General features: G+C 28.6%; 1 protein-coding gene across 1 annotated transcript; it reads right to left on the bottom strand.

Moving 5' to 3' along the window:
- Nucleotides 1–2,931: 2,931 nt before the first annotated feature.
- LOC101514736 (nucleobase-ascorbate transporter 6-like) lies at nt 2,932–7,648 on the bottom strand. The gene is made up of 15 exons (XM_004489822.4): nt 7,571–7,648; nt 7,276–7,401; nt 6,522–6,619; nt 6,257–6,433; nt 6,054–6,154; nt 5,471–5,546; nt 5,308–5,367; nt 4,985–5,169; nt 4,710–4,806; nt 4,343–4,429; nt 4,100–4,158; nt 3,905–3,996; nt 3,661–3,738; nt 3,407–3,567; nt 2,932–3,309 (listed from the first exon to the last, which is right to left on the bottom strand). Exons 2-15 carry the CDS (start codon nt 7,385–7,387, stop codon nt 3,091–3,093), a joined length of 1,602 nt encoding a protein of 533 aa, XP_004489879.1. The 5' UTR covers nt 7,388–7,401; nt 7,571–7,648; the 3' UTR covers nt 2,932–3,090.
- Nucleotides 7,649–17,537: the final 9,889 nt, after the last annotated feature.

The raw sequence follows: 17,537 nt of genomic DNA, 5'->3' as shown, positions 1-17,537 counted from the left end.
TATATATATATATATATAATCCTCTAGTTTTTAAGCTGTAAACTTGTTTGTTAAATTCTAAAATTTCACTTTTAATACATAATATAGTTAATTTATTTAAGTTATATTGTAATATTGTTGATCTCTAATACGATATGAGCAATTTAAATTTTGAAAAACTTATTTCACAGATAGCAATGGTCACGGATATTGTCAATAATATTCTATAAATATATACATATATTGTGAGAAGATTATAGTGTTTTATATAATTTAATATTTTAATTTGAGTGTTAATTTTTTTCTTCATACTTTCTCTCAAAATTTTAATTCTAAAAAATATATCAAAATCACCGATACAAAAATACAAGAATGTTCATTAAATTTTAAAAAAATTTCCAATGCGTCCTCGTCTAATTTTTAAAAACATCTTTATTTAAATAATAAATCATGTTCTTACTCAATTAAAAATAATTTTATATAAGTAGAAAATATTCAGATTCTAATTTACTCATTTTCTTAGGGATGCATGTATTGTCTTCTACAGATTCTTGGGCCTGTTGAGATTTTACTTATATTTCCTCTTTTTTGTGTTTGTAAAATACCTTTTAAATAAAATTTAACTAACAAAAATTAATGTATTTATAAATTAAATATATTAATTTTTATTAATTAAATTTATAAATTTAATATATTAATTTTTATTAACTATCCAACTATCTTTTATAAAAAGACAAAAAAAAAAAATATACTACTTTATAGATTTGCTGTTAGTTGGAAGTTCCAATTTATTGTTTCACAAAGTGACAAGAGCAATTGAAAAAAACTATGTGATTTATGATTTCTAGTTTTTTTTTTCTTTTGTTGTTAAGGCTTATCACCACTTTTCCATAAAAATCATAAAAGCTAACAAAACATTAAAGGCACAATGATCACATTAAATAATATATTGTCTAAACCAATTAAAATTTATCGATTTGAATTGAGTAAAAATTTAGTATGTCTCTCAAATTTTAACCAATTCAATTTTACAATGAAGGGATTGAAGAAATACTCACTAGAAGGTCTAGAGTTTAAACTGTAAAAACTAATACAATCATAATTTTACTAACTTTGTCCGAAAAAAAAAATCAAATAGGTCTATAATTTATATTTTAGCGGATTGAGTTTGACCAAGTTTGTTTAAGCTCAAACCATACACTAATATGCAAATTTTATGGTGGATCCAACTATGTTTAATGTGGATTAATGTTTATAAATTATTCGAAATATTAAACATAATCAACAGTAATTTTTAGAAATATAAATTAATTACTCTTTTAATTTTTATATTTGAGATAATAATTTATTAATATTAGTTTGACAAATTGAATTTTAATAAATATATTTATTTTTTATTTTTCTTTATTTTTATATCAATTAAAACATCGATTTATTTATAAAATATAAAAGGATTTTTTTTTAATTTTTATTAAAATTTCGAATAATTTTTACACCGATTTACCTTGATAATTCAATGTAACATTGATGTACTTGGAAAAAGTGAACCAAACAAGGTGAACCAAACAAGGAAAGCTCTTAAAATTTTGTTTAACTTTTGGGTTGATCACATCGATAAACATCCCGATATAACCTAGTCTATGAATAGGGTAGTCCTAGTATTGAGACATAGGAGAGGGTAGAGGATTGCATGTCTAGTGTAGAAACTTCCCCAACAACCCAATCTATGTGAGACATATGAGAGGGATAGAATCATTGCATGTCTAGTTAGTGTAGAAAATCTTAACTTACATGTGTAATATGATGCTTCATTTTATTTTATATATTTATTATTAAAAATTTACACATGACTACTATTTTTTAAATTTAATTTCAAAATATTATATATAGTTTTACAATATCGATATTTTTATAAATTAAGTTAAGATTTAAAAACACAATAATTTCACTTACATTTTATCTTCGGCAAGTGTAACAATTATGTTTGATGCAATTAAGAATCTAAATATAAAACTCTCTATTCAATTTTTTTAAATTTTAGTTTTCAATATAAAATCTCAATATTTTTCTCTTTTTAATTTTTAGATATAATTATTCAAATGATCTCTTGAGTTAATTTAAGGTAACATTTCAATCTTTTATTATTATTTTTTTTTGTTTTTAATTTGATCATTTATTTAATTTTAAGCAATAATTTGATCTTTTATATATAAAATGTCAACAATATTATCCTTTATTTACATAAACTTAAAAAATTCATCAAAATCTTCAAGCAAAATTCATAAAATTTAATACCAATTTCAAGAAAATTCATGTATTTATCAAATGCATAACTCAAATATTTAAATAAACTCATATTTTCATCTTCAACAATATTAAATGAAAATATGAATTTATTTAAAAATTTAAGTTATGAATTTGATGGAATTTAATTTTATATTGAAATATGATAATTAATTTTATGAGTTTTGTTTAAATTTTTTTATAAATTTTTATATAAAAAAGAATAATATTATTGACATTTTAAAACACAAAAGATTAAATTATTATTTAAAATTAAATAAATAATTAATTTAAATTAATTAAAATATTATCTAAAATTAAATTAAGTTAAAAAATCACAAAAATAATTATTTCTAATTTTTAAAATAGTATTTAAAATACTTATTACAAAAGACAATGTAAATATATTATATCTATATCCCCTAGCGATTATAGGCACGGTGATTATAGGTTGAACTTTTTTCTTTTTTTGACAAAAGAATAGGTTGGTTGAACTTGGTCAACACCATTCATCACTGCTTCAAGCTTTTTATTTTGAAGTTGTTATTCTACTAAAACTCTTCATTCCTTCCACCTTTTCAAAAACCTTTCTTAACTCTCAAATCAAACATTAGAAAAGATAAAACTCACCCCTTTTTTTTTCTCAAAGCAGGAATTAAGTTGCATGCAAAAATAAAGATATTCATTTCTAATTAAGAATAAATATATTGACGGTTACCAAGTCATCATAAACATCATTTAGCACCCACAATGAGACATTATAGGGTAAATATCCTATGACTTCATACCCCTAACTTTGATATAAAATAGTCCAAACCCAATCCATAATCACACAGAAGGGAAAAACTTGTTCAGATTAAAGGGTAGAGAGTAAAACTCCCCACTCCTTGTATCTGTCTTGAATGAACTGAATTTGTCCCACCAATGCATGCCTCTGTCTTTACGAATTTTGCTGTCACTATTGTGCAAACTGGCATCCAATAACATTGCCAATATACCAGCTACAAATGCTTCTGATGAGAAAGGGACATTGATCATGTTGTTGAACTGCCATAACAACAAAATATAACACTTTTAGATACTTTCAACCATTGTTTTAATTCACATTAAACTATAAGAATGAGAGAAGGTGGATATACTATACCCATGTAGCATGAGTGTGCACAGGACCATGGTGCTTAATTGCTGTGTACTCCTTGAAGTATTGTGGTATAGAGAATCCCATGAAAATAGAGAATCCTATGATGAATTTGGTTCTAAAGCTGTTTAGATTGCAAAACTGAACGAAGCTGAGGCCTGCAGAACCTGTGTTGAGGAAAAAATAAAGGGTCAACAAATCAAACTTAAATGAAATTTATGACAAGTGAAATTCAGATTATTAAGTTGCTTTTTACATACCGACACAGGCAAAGAAAACACAATATATTGCCGCAAATATTGGTATTGGAATGGAAGCAAACACAGCTCCAAACTTTCCTGTATATAAATAAAAACACTTCATAGTAAGTGTTCTGGCAAAAACCGTGTGAGCTTACACACATGCCTCAGAACAACAGTGCAGCGGACTTGAAGTTAGAACAATAAGTGCATTGGTTCACAAAGGAGGAAACTAAAATTAGAATTGCCAGCTTCATGAACTTACCAAGAATGGAGAAAAAGATCATGAATAGAGCTGATATTTGAACAACTCTTCGGCTACCAACTTTCGTCAAAGCTAATAGTCCAGCATTTTCTCTGAAGAAAATTCAAGTGTTTCTTAAAATAATTCAAGCTACTACCCTACTGGGAATATGAAATTATATAACCTACACAGAGACATTTTGAACAAGAATCTTACATGGAAACTGATGATCCATTCCCTGTCCCGAAGATCCCGGAAAATAGAATTCCTACCCCCTAATACGTAAGAAACAGAAATCAATGATGATCGCAAATGATAACAAACATGAAAATATGACTGATACTCATTATGCCATTTTTAAAACAACTTGGAAATCATAATCTCATAATTTAGATATCATATAGAGAGAAATCAACTGATTTAGATAGGAAAAATACTCAGTTCATAAGTTATGTTTACCTGCCAACCGATGCCACGGCTAAATACTGAAGGTGGCAACGGAGTTGCACCTGCATACCTTGAAACAGCAATAAAACCACCAGTTGACTGCAGAAAAATGAAAAGAATGTTACAAGCATTCATTATAAATGTATGCAACAAAATGTATAGAAATGATGGAGAAAGAAAGAGACAAGGATCATGTAATTGCATGATTATATCACTTTTCTTAATCTCCTCAGTTTACTTAGACACGCACTTTAGAGAAGTCAAATCCTCGTATTAATGAATCGAGGGACAATAAACTGATCACAACTATGGGATTCACGGTACTTGGTCAAAAATACATATCTACCAGACTACATCAGAAGTATAAAAATAAACAAACCTCTACTAGTGCAACAAATGAAGCAGCCATCATAGCAAAAGCTTCTCCAGCATCAAAGGTAGGAGCTCCCCATTGAAAAGGAAATGGAACTCTAATCCTGATTAATTAATATTTTGTCAGAAGTTATAGTTGGGAATTAACCAAAACTGAATCCATTTTTCTTGTCTTCTAAGATGAACAAAATAACAAGTTTCATCTAAAATAAACTACTACCTAAAGTTAAAAATAAAACATTTCTATTATCAGAAGAAAAAAAAATCACAAGACTATATTACCAAGGTGCACCACTTATGATTCCAGCACGGTCAGTTCTGCAAGTATCCTGAGTTGTACTATCTGTGTTTTTATAAGCTCCACCAGTGGTGAGAATATGAGCATAAATCCACACGATTGCGACAGAGAATATAACTGCAAAGCGATCAAATATATGCCTTTCTCCTTTCATCACATGAGGAATGTACTATTCAAAGAAACACCACTACTTTAGAATATAAACACTAAAATGGAAGAAAGAAAGCAAAGGAAAACAAGAATCAACAAAATTGCATCCAAGGGTAGAAGGTAGATGGAACTAAGCATCGTGACAATTATAAATCACCTGTGAAAATACTAATAGGATTACAATTTCTGGCAGGCCAATTTCCACACATTGTGCAACCTAACATTCAAAAGCCACAATCAAGAAAATGTGGATCATATCAAATATAATTCATAAATGTAAGAAAGAAATAAGGAATAGATCTTGTTGTAAATATACATACCACAGGAAACCCAAACTCATAAAGTCCGAAGCCTGACAGAGCAACCAATGGAACAGCAGAGAGAGGGCTTATGAACCTTAACAAAAATATAGCAAATTACACACTAAGGTGATTTTATATGAACTAGATTTTGTAAAATCAATATAGTTACAATTGAGTTAGAACTTTGAAGTTAAAGGATTCGTGTTTGGATGTTTACTCTTAAAAAGAAGATTGACGTGACAGTTGATATAAAATTTTTAATTCAGTGAAAAAATCTACTACTCTAGAATGAAATATAAGCAAAAGGGAAGTTGAAAAATTGATGTATCCTATCTTAATTTTTAATCAGATACATCAATTTTTCAACTACCATTTTGGCTTAAATTTCATTTTGAAGCAAATACTCTTAATTACTTCTACTATAGTCGGGGTTTGAATGCACAAACAAATTTTCCTAGTAGTGACCAAATAGTTGTATTTTCGCTAAAATCACGTTTGATAGATACAATCAATTCTGATAGCATTCACCATGAAACCAATCACATAATTGACATGTGAGAGTAAAATTATTGTGACAAAGCACAACGTGACTACAACCAACCTCACTACATTGCGCCAAAGTCCACTGAATCCAACAATAATTTGGAGGGTGGAAGCAACAATAAGTGCACCTTGCGTTCCACGCATTATCCTCTCAAATTTCTACACATTGATCACAAATGAGATTAAAACAAAATGATACCTAATATAACAAAAATGTCAAAACATTGAAGAAGAAAAAAAGGAGGCCTGTGATGAACCAACCTCCTGAGGATTCACAATGTGATTGTAGCGACCGGCCAAGACAATTGAAATGGTAGCTGGCACAAAGGTATAGGATCCTCCTATAACCGCAGGCAGACGAGTCCCGAACAATGTCTGAGTTAATGTGTTTATGCCAGCCACAAACAGAAGAGTCTGAATCATCTTTGCTTTTTCTTCCTATTGAAGCACAAATTAAGAGCTTTGTTACACTTAAGAACCACACAAAAATCATCTCAAATCATTTTCCTTACACAACAAGACTTACATTTCCTCCTCCCATTAGAGGAACTAGAGAGATTGGTATCAGAACAGTCGTGCCAAGCATCACCAAGTAATGTTGGAAACCGAGTATTATCGCCTCCGCTTCATTAACAACAAAATTCAAAACATAAAAATTAATCACATTGAACACAAACATACACTTCTTAAAACACATAAAACAAAACAAAGACAAAGCTGCTCAAAAAACATTGAAGGACTAATGAATGCAACATCAAAAAGGCTGAAATTTCCAATTATTTTGACAACCATGAATAAAAATTAATCACATTGAACCATGTTCATAAGGTGTCAGCTTAGTGGTAAGAGTGTGACGTTGTAAACTCAAAAGACAAAATACAAATTCCCTCTGAGATTGAGAGAGTTACACAAAGCTCCTCAGAAAACATTTAATGACTAATGCATCATAAAGACTGAAACTTTCAATCAAGTAAACAACCATAAGAAAAATTGAATCACATTGAATATAAAGGTTCACTCACTACTTAAAACAAAAACAAAGAAAAAGTTCCTAAAAAAACATTGAAGAACTAATGCACCATCACAAAGGTTGAAACTTTCAATCAAGTAAACAACAACCATAAGAAAAATTAAAACTCACTCAAACAGAACAAAAACACTCTTCATTTATAACCACATTACAAATTAATAATTATTCATGAAAATAAGTGTCTGAAAAAAAAGCTAAAATTTTGAACATAGAAAAATAAAAAATGGTTGAAATGAAGCATTAAACTCACGCCAAGGAGGAGGACTTGTGATGCAATATGAAATATTTGGCAGTTGATCCTTAACAGGATGTGGCTGAAGCTCTTCCTGTTTAGGTGGTGGTGCACCTCTTCCTGCTTCCATTCTTCTTCAATGAACTTGATCAATACAAAAGAAAAATAAAAATCAGAACTTTTGGTTATTTTTCATGTTAACTAATATGAAAAAAAGAGAGGAAACAAAATGGACTGTTTTTGCTATGTATTTAATGAGAGTGGAAAATTCAGAAAAGGACAATGAAAAGTTAAGGGTGTGTGACACACATACTTCGTCAGTAACTGTAATGCAATGGAGTGGAGTGAATGGTGGAAGGTTTCTTACATAGCCTTATAGAGAGAGAGAGAGTATGTGGAAAAAAGTGAAAAAGAAACAAATGTATTTGTAGTCTTCTTAAGCAAGAAAGAAACCAAATTGGTGTGAACAAAAAGAATCTCTTAGTAAGTTCCATTGCTAATTATGTATACTAAATCACATTTTAAAAAAAGATTTTGTTAGTATCTATTAATATCATTACCTTAGTTGTCATTGGGAAACAAAAATATAAAGTGTTCATTCATCAAAGTATATTTTTCACCTTCAGCTTTTTAGTTCAGCATTCTTTTATATAAATATAGGTCTCAAAGTTTAATTAATTAACGAAAACTTAACATCACCAAAAAAAGTTTAAAGAAAAGCGTACAAGAATATTGGACAACCTCGTTTGTCTATTTCAATATATTAATTGAATAATTGCATAGTTGATTTTCAGATTGAATGTCCATCAGTTAATCACAATAATTTAATTATTAAAAGTATTTTAGTTTAATCTTTTTTTGAAGAAAAGATTGAAGATGCAAATGCGATAAGGGGTTGAATTGTTTTTATCAAAGTTGATAATTTATAAAAAAAAAAAAAATTAGTTTAATTTTGGTGGCTTACTTAAAGTAGAAGCAATCAGATTCAGAGATAGCAAACAATGAAACTATAAATAATTTAACACGTAGATTTATTCTAGTTCACCACTAACTTGGCTACATTCAGAAAGAACTAAACCACTATCAAGTTGGATACAAAAGATTGAAATTTGCGTAGTTGCTTCTAAAAAAGCTGATAATAATAATAATAATAACTCTTACACTGTAAAAAAAAGAATACTCAGAAAATATTTCTAACCTGAAGAAGTGTTTCTCTCTTTGAATTCTAAGATGAATTGAGAACTTTGAGCTTGAGTTACTCTTTTTTGCTTTTCGATATTTTATATAGTGAAATTTTGGGCTTCAATTTTGTTTTTGTTTAATTCTGAATTGTATTTTATTCATATTGAGTTTCTAAATTATTCAAATTGATTATGTTTCTATTTTGTGTAGATTGAATTTGTAAATTCTTCAGATTGATTCTATTCATATTTTGTTGTAGATAAATTTTGATCAAATCTTCTTCAAATCTTAATTAAATCTTTTTCAAATGTTGATCAAATATTCTTCAAATTTTGATTGTGTCTTCTTTTCAATTTGGTCAAAGATTTTCTTCAATTATAAATAAGAATCAAATCTTATTTTAGATTTTCATAAATTATAAATTTGAATCAAATCTTATTTTAGATTTTCTTCAATTATAAATTTGAATCAAATCTTATTTTAGACTGTCTTCAATTATAAGTTTGAATTAAATCTTATGTTAAATTTTTTTCAATTATAAATTTGAATCAAAATTTATTTTAGATTTTCATCAATTATAATTTAGAATCAAATCTTATTTTAAATTTTCTTCAATTATAAATTTGAATAAAATCTTATTTTAGATTTTCTTCAAAAACATGAATCTTCTTTGTTGGTATCTTGACCTCGAAATAACAGAAAATATATCAGTTTTCGTTACCAAATTAATCAGTATCAAGTGCACAGCGGAATTTAAATTTTGAGGCATGCAAAGTTAGCAATATAGAAAATTAAAGAGAGAGAGTTAGAGAAGAAAACACAGAGATTTATCCTGGTTCGGTTGTCAACAACAACCTACGTCCAGTCCTGAAAATCCAATCGGATTTCAGATTTTCTTCTCCTTCAATAGAAAGAATCAATTACAGATTGTCCAGTTTCCTCCCTGAAACCTATCTATCTTAATGATCTCTTTCCTATTGAATACCCTCTGATCCTTGTAGATACTCGTCAACCTATCACAGAATCACAGTGCGACTCTTTCTTGTTGAAACCTCTCCTTCACCCAAGAAAGTAGCCACCAGTTTCTAGCTGGCTTTCTATCAACCCTTTGATCCTTGTAGACAATCGGCAGCCTAACACAAAATCAAAGTACGACTCTTTCTTGCTGAGACCTCTCACCCAAGAAAGTAGCCACCAGTTTCTAGCTGGATTTTCAACGTTCGTTTTGGTTCAAAGATTTATTACAGAAAGAATAAAAGACGTAAAACAAAAGGGTCTTCAATCTTTATAAATGTTGCTCTTCACAAATCTGGATATTCATGGATTGTTCTTGAGCACATTATCATTTCTCTTAGATTGTCAACAAACTGTATTGAGATCTGTAATCACAATTATGAAGTTGTTAGTTTGTTGCCATGAACCGTTTTTGAGAGCATAAGAGAAATTATGAAAGTTATGAAAAAGTTATGTAAAAGTTCTTAGAAGTTATGAGAATAAAGATTGAAAGACATCTTATATAGTTTCTGAAAAACCAACTACGAAATCGATTTCCCAATCGATTTTGTAAAGTTATAAAATGAGCTAAATCGATTTGCCAATCGATTATCGCGATCTTGGTTTTCTTTAATCTTGAAACTATACAAGCTAATCGATTTACCAATCGATTCATTAAAACAACACTTTTCAGTAAAACATGTCCAGACTTGCATAAATCGATTTCCTAATCGATTGCTGGGAAACTCTCTTAATAAAAGTAACTTCAATCGATTACTCAATCGATTTGCCAAGTCTCAGAGTTCACTATGTTTTCAAAAAATTTATTTCAATCGATTTGCCAATCGATTGTTTTCAAAACAGTGGCTCAGGTTTTTGATGTAAATCGATTTGCCAATCGATGTGATTCAAAATAGTGATTCAGTTTTAATATCAATCGATTTGCCAATCGATTTAATAGCATGTTCCTGAAAAGTTTTTACCTGGTGTTTAGTTCAATCGATTTCCCAATCGATTGCAACCAAACTTTAACAAAAAGAAAGTGTTAACAATTGATTGTCCAATCGATTGTATTTGTCACAGGTGAGGTCATTTTTCAAATGATACTTTGTCAATCGATTTGCCAATCGATTCCCTCAGCACTGGAGTGCCACTGTGACTCATTCAATCGATTTACCAATTGATGTGTTACCATCAGGTTTGATTTGTGAAATGTTCAATCGATTTACCAATCGATTACTCTCCAAATCAGAGGCTACTGACTTGTGCAGTTTTTCATTTTTAATTAAGCTAATCGATTGCCTAATCGATTGCACATTCACAAACACTTAAGATTTCCTTACACCCTTGTTATGAAATCGATTTCCCAATCGATTTACATATTCAGAATTCAACTTTTGTTGATTTCTTGTGTTCCAAGCAATTGATCCAAGTGTGTAGGATTGAATTGGTGTTCCTGAAATTTTGCTCAATTGAAATATTAGATTTATCATATTAAGTATGAATATTGTTGAATTGTGAATTATGTCAAAATTAGGAATCAAAGGATCAAAATCCAACATTCTTTTATATTCTTTGAAGTCAAATATATTACTTTCATAAAATATTTTTGTTAACATCAAAACTCTAAATGTAAAACCAAATTCCGACAAAGATGATTTAGTATTTCACTTACAAGAATATGTTCACTATGTGTGGGTACATTAATCATAATTTAGAAACTAGTTAGAATCATAATTACTCTAGCAAGAGTATGATCTATCTTATTTGCTTGTCTCTAGATAAATCTAACATGAGAGTTGTTTAACTTGAAATCAACATGTTAGGAACAACTTTTAGATAAGCAATATTCTTTTGATAAAATGAGTTATAACTTTTTTATGGGCGCTCTTGAGTAGTACCTCTACATATTTATAAGCATTTTTTTTTTACTTTTATTAAAAAAATAAAAAATTTAATGTGTCTATTTTACGAGTAGATGTTCTTAAAATATTATTTATATATAAATATATTTAATTTATTTTTCTAAAATATAATAATAAATTAAGATGGTGTATGTATAAATACATCTAATAAATTCAAATAAATTGAAATGTGATTTACTATACTAGTATATTAAAAGACAGTTTTTTGTTTCAAATGTTATTAATTAAAGCATAGAGGTAGGATTACCTCATTCATTGGAGAGTTAAATTGTAGCGTGTATTATATAGTCCATTATTTATCGCGTATTGGAACCAAACATATCACTTTTCTTGGACCCTTCCTAAGCAAAATTTGGAAATCCCTCTACCCAATGCAAATGAAAAAAATGCTCCCTCATGCACTGATTCATAATCTGTGTCTATAAGAAAAAATGGATATAAAGATGAGAAAATGGAGTATTTGTCTCTCATGTTTTTGGTACTAGTAACTTTTAAGAGTATGCGAAAGTAAATTAGTCAATGGACATTGGAGGAAGATTAAACAAGAGAATCCTAGTTGGAGCTCAAAAACTAATATTTCTTCTGTCTTAAAATAATAAATAATAGATCTATTTATAAAAATATTTTGTTTTAAAATAATTGATTTTTTAATATACTTTTTTTAATTGTACTATTTAATTAATATTATTTTTATCATTTTCAATTTAATATCTTATATTATGCGTTTATAATATTGATAGTAGACCAATATTTTAAAAATATAGTTTAATAAATGTAGTATTGTCTCTTTTATTTATAATTTTTTTAAATTTCACAATTAAATAGCTCAATTATTTTAAAATAAAGACAATGTAATCATTAATAACTACTAATATTTACCTATGAACGCATTCAATTTTTTTGTCGGTGTTTGCAAATTTAATTTAAATTCATGTTCACTTGCCAATTTTTTTTAATTAAGTTTAAGTTTATAGAGATAATGTGTATTGAAAATTTTATTAAAATTAAATTTAAAGCAGAATTTAATGTTGAAATTTTAAGCTACAATATACTTTTCTTATAATTAAGACTGAAAATGAATAAACTCCAAATCCATCGTCAAAATTATAAGTCTGCGTTTTTTAAAAGTTGTGACATTAAACAAAAAAAAATAACAATTTTAAATTGTGCATTCTTTTACAATAAATCATGCATATATATTGTCAAATTAGTTCATAATATACAAAAAAATAAATATATAAATATCTACAAAAACATCCACAAAATCGTTCTCTTATTTGAGTTCATTTTATAGAATACTTTTAAAATATTACTAAATAAATTCACTAATAACTTTATATTATTATATTTTAACAATTATTGTAATACAATTTATTATATACATGTCGCAAAGATTTACCTCTATAATAGAATTCTCTATTTAGCTTAATGTTAAACAAGGGAGACATCAACCATTATGAATTCTTACTTCTCAAAGTGTTAATATTTTAATGATCAAATTGATTGGTCAATAGAGAGCCCAAATGCTCCACAGATATGGACTTTGGTGCTTCACAAGACCCAGAGTTACTGAGCTATTGTTACCTTTTTTTACTAGAATAAAAGCACTGCAGTATACCCCATCTATCTAACAATACCTATCACATTTATAAAAATATATTGTTCTAGTTGAAAGATGATCAGTTATAGTTTTGAAGACTAATTACAAATTATCATTTCCTACTTTATATTTATGATAAATAAAAAATATCAATTATTAATAAAAATAATTTTAAAAAATCATATTTATTCTCTCTATTTTTTTTTATTTATTTGAAATAATCAAAGGAGCTAGTAATTTTAGATTGGATGAAGTAATATTGTACTAGTAGTAAGAAATCAAAACATGTAAATCACTAAATTGTTGTTTGAAATTGTAGGAGTAGGACATTTATCTTCTTAAATTTAAAAATAGACAAGTAACATTCAAAAATTGAAAGATGTCGAACAATATAGTTCATCCATTAGTTTGTTCTGTTAATGAGGTTGACGTAGACGTTAACCGTTTATGTGACGAGTTTAACTGTTAGTCAACTCATTGTCACATAAGAGATGAACTAATTTTTCTGATTTTGGAAATACCAGGAGATAATTTGTTTGATTTTGAAAACGAAATTGTAATTTAATTTTTTTAAAAATTGAAACTATGTCATCATTAAAACGGTAACATCTTCGTACATATAATCAATTATCATTCTTCTTCCGTGATTTCATATCTTCTTCCAAGAACCTTCATTTATATAATTAATTATTCTTCATATTTCATGGTGTTCAAATCGTAAAAAATAAAATAATAAAAAACCACTTATATATTCTTCTTCCTCAATGAGTGAAAACTTGAACTTGTTGATTCTTAAATATCATTGTGAAAGAAATGTTTTTGTTAGAGTTGTTGTTGTTAAAAAGAACTTTGAAAGAAAATTCTTTTCATTCCCCATTTCTCTATTTTTTTTCCAAACGAAATATATAATTTTAACTTTCTCAATATGGATTGACCAGGCTAAGGAACTAGGTGTGCTTCATGGGGAAATATATTGAGATGTGTGGAAGACAAAATTGTTGGACAATGTTGACAATTTGGTAAAAAGAATCATCAACTAAGAACAATGGAAGTCATGATGTTTGAAAAATAAGAATAATTGACAAATTAGTCTCATTATCTAAGGATCATAGAATTCAAGAAGTGTGGAAGAAAAGATTGATGGACAAAGTTGAGTCATTAGAGAATGAAATCAACAAATTGAAGTATATTTTGCCAATAATGTTTATATTTTCTATTTTGAACCATTGTTATCGGAGACATTAGTTTGATTTGTTAATGTAACATTGTTGTTGGGAAATATAAAATATTTAATTTGGTATCTGAAATTTACAACTTATAAGCAAATAGGTTCCCAACTAATTACAATTATAAGCAAATTAGCATGTAAGATAATATTTTTTGAAATAAATTAAAGACCAAAATGTATTAATGAAGTTCATTTAACTCTAAATAAGTGTCAATTAATAAGTAATAAGTGTCACTTACATTATCCAAAATATATCATAACATCATTTAAGTAAGTATCAAGTGCATCATCTAAATGATTTCAAAGAGAGAGATTATTAAGTAATAATTGTTAATTACATATTAATCTTTTTGCTGGTCAGTGGTCTAGGAGCTAGTCCATTCATGGATGGTGGTGCTCTAATGGATGGAGATGATGGTGCGTTCATGAGTGGCGGTGTAGGTCTTTCGATGGATGTTGTATTCGTGAATGGTGGTGGGGGTTCTCTGATGAGTGGCGACCTTATACCAAATCCATTAAGGTATATATTTGGTCATCTAAATTCATATATTTTAACCAATAAAAATTAGAATCAATATTGACAAATCAGTCATTGAAATTGCTCACTCATTAGTAATTTGATCCCTACAGTTATATTAAACATTGCAATATTGTCTTTGAATTATCATTCAATTTTTTTAATTCCTGATGCATCTCTTAGAGACAACACTTGATCTTCATGAGTAATTCCAGACTATATAAATGAAGGTTCTTGAAAAAAAAGATATGAAATTATGAAAAAATAACAATAATTAATTATATAGATAGAGATGTTATTGTTGCTAGGACAACAAAGTTTATCTGTTCTTAAAAAAAATTGGTTTTTAAAATTGTGCAAATTAACTCATCTATTATGTGGCTGAGTTGGCGAAGAAGCAAACCATAAGATACTGTATATTATCTAATGTTTTTTAATTTCAAATGTTATTTATCTACTTTCAAAATTCAATGGAAAAAATATTTGACCCCTACAATTTTAAAGGATAATTTGATGCCTCAAATCAAAATTATGGAAACTTAAGCACGCTTTTGGAAGTGTACGAGGAATTATATTTGTTATTTCCTAACAAACTCAAAACAGGCTATTGTTATTAAAATATATTATTTATGATTTTGGGATAATTTTATTTATGAACGGAAAAGAAAGTGGGTAACCTGATAAAATTCTCCTCCACCTTGAATGAACACGGTGAAGGCATATATACCAAACCATGCACATGTAGGTCATTCAATGAACATTCATGATGCAATGATCTTCAGCCAGGACAAAATATACTACGTTAATGGCAATGGTTATCTTTCATATATTTACAATTTCAGGCTAACCAATAAATTAACGATATGGCTCTGTAACTTACATTATTCCCACCCCACCAGAAAATTATTATTATGGAATCTTAGTGATCACTTTCCGTACCACGGAACAACAAGACCCACGACCCTATCCTAACCTTTGTTTTGGTACGACGATTTCGTTCAGCCGAGTAGCATTAGCATGCAACACCATCATTCAATACTTAATTACAGCCAACAATTTAATGTTGACTTCAAATTTCCAAAATCTCCCAATAACTACTCCAAGTTGTGGTTCGCAAGGTCACCAATGTGGGGTCACCACATTAATTCACATTCTAGCATGGAGGAAGTCACTGCCACCACTATCGACCACCATATATATGACCACACACTACCACCTCCAACTATCGTGTCATCATCGACTGCTCATGTTCGACTATCGCCACCACCATCTTCGACCACCTTCATGATCATCACCCACCCACATCGAACCACCACATTTACCCATCGCTAAACTACAAACCATACACATCTGATAACCGCCACCACTATCTCTGACCACTACCATCACCATCGGCCACCCACGTCAAAGGACCATCTTCAACCATTGACACCACCATCGTTCACCATTATAGTCATCGTAAGTTATGTTCCAACCACCATCTCTAACTCTCAACTATTTCTTTTACCGCTATAGCCGCATTCAGAGACAGATCACTACTACAAGTGGTCATCTTCCACAACTACTATTTTTAACTACTATTACGAAAATTATTATATGATTAAATAAGTTATAATTTTATGCATTATTTTAAAATAATTAAAATTTAATTTAATTTTTAAATTTTTTGATGTCTCCATATTTTTTAAATTTGACGAATTTAATAATTAAACATGATACAAAGAGTAATTCAATTTAAATAAAATAAAATAAAAACTTAAATTCAACTGAAAATTGAAAACTCAAAACAGAAACTTCCTTTAGTTTTTGAAAACTTCAAAATAAAAAACATAAACCACCGTGAATGGAAATTAAAGGATTAAGAAAATTGTATCAAAGTTAGTTTCTTCCATGATCTTGTACTCGGGCAGATGCACGTGAAGCTTATTGGGGACTCAAGCCCCACAAGAATTTCCACACTTTTATAGATACCACTGTTATATTGCTCATTAGTCCAACATATCTTTTAAAAACAGTCATTTGTATTTTTTTTAGCCTCGATAACTCACTAGTCCACTTTTTTTAACAAACAAATGTTAGTATGTTAATTGTTAATTTTTTAGTATTTATTGGAGGTGGGTATTGAATCCGAGACTATCTTTCTTACTTTAGCTACCAAATCAATTTTATATCATCTACTAAAATCACTAATTTACTTATTCCATTCGCCATATCCTTCTTACCCATTCACTTTCCAACTTTTCATTACCCTAGTTTCTCTTTATTAGATTCCTTTGTAGGCATTTCCACTATTAAACACAACCTCTTTAAGTCTATGTCATCGTCTCCTCCTGTAAGACCCATAATTTTAAAAGTATACTTTATGTATTTTTGTGTATTTTTGATTTTGGCTCGGAGGTTTTTTAGCCAAAGTTAATAATATTTTGGAGTTTATATGATCAAAAAGATATTTTGACGCCGTTTAGAATTACTCGTCGATAAATAAATTAAATTAAGTGCGGTGAATCCTTTACGAAGAATTTAATGCGTTACGGGTGAAATGGTAATTTAACAAATATCTAGATATTTAGAGATATTTGTTAAGTTATATTTAATATATATATATATATATATATATATGTTTGTTTGGAGGGAAAAAGAAAGGAAAATTAGAAGGAAGGAAAAGGAAAAGAAAAGGGTATAAAAAGGAAGGAAGAGAAAGGAAAGAAGGAAAAAGAAAGAAAAGAAAAGCAAGGGAAAGAAAGACAAGGTAGAGAAACACAAAATTTTCCTTCTTGTTCCTCTGCGCGTGCGAGAACCTTTCTTCCTCCTTCCTCCATTGTTGTTCATTTTTGC

The sequence above is a fragment of the Cicer arietinum genome, chromosome 2 (genome assembly GCF_000331145.2).
Source record: "Cicer arietinum cultivar CDC Frontier isolate Library 1 chromosome 2, Cicar.CDCFrontier_v2.0, whole genome shotgun sequence".
Lineage (NCBI taxonomy): Eukaryota > Viridiplantae > Streptophyta > Magnoliopsida > Fabales > Fabaceae > Cicer > Cicer arietinum.
Note: the sequence above shows the minus strand (reverse complement) of the source record. Positions and strands in the feature narration are given on the sequence as shown.

Bases quoted from the DNA above. Each gene is read 5' to 3' on its own strand.
- LOC101514736 (XM_004489822.4), bottom strand. From the start codon at position 7,387: ATGGAAGCAGGAAGAGGTGCACCACCACCTAAACAGGAAGAGCTTCAG. The intron at 3,997-4,099 runs GTAAGATTCTTG...AATTTTCTTCAG, and splicing joins AATGGATCATCAGTTTCCAT to AGAAAATGCTGGACTATTAG. The intron at 3,739-3,904 runs GTAAGTTCATGA...ATTTATATACAG, and splicing joins GATCTTTTTCTCCATTCTTG to GAAAGTTTGGAGCTGTGTTT.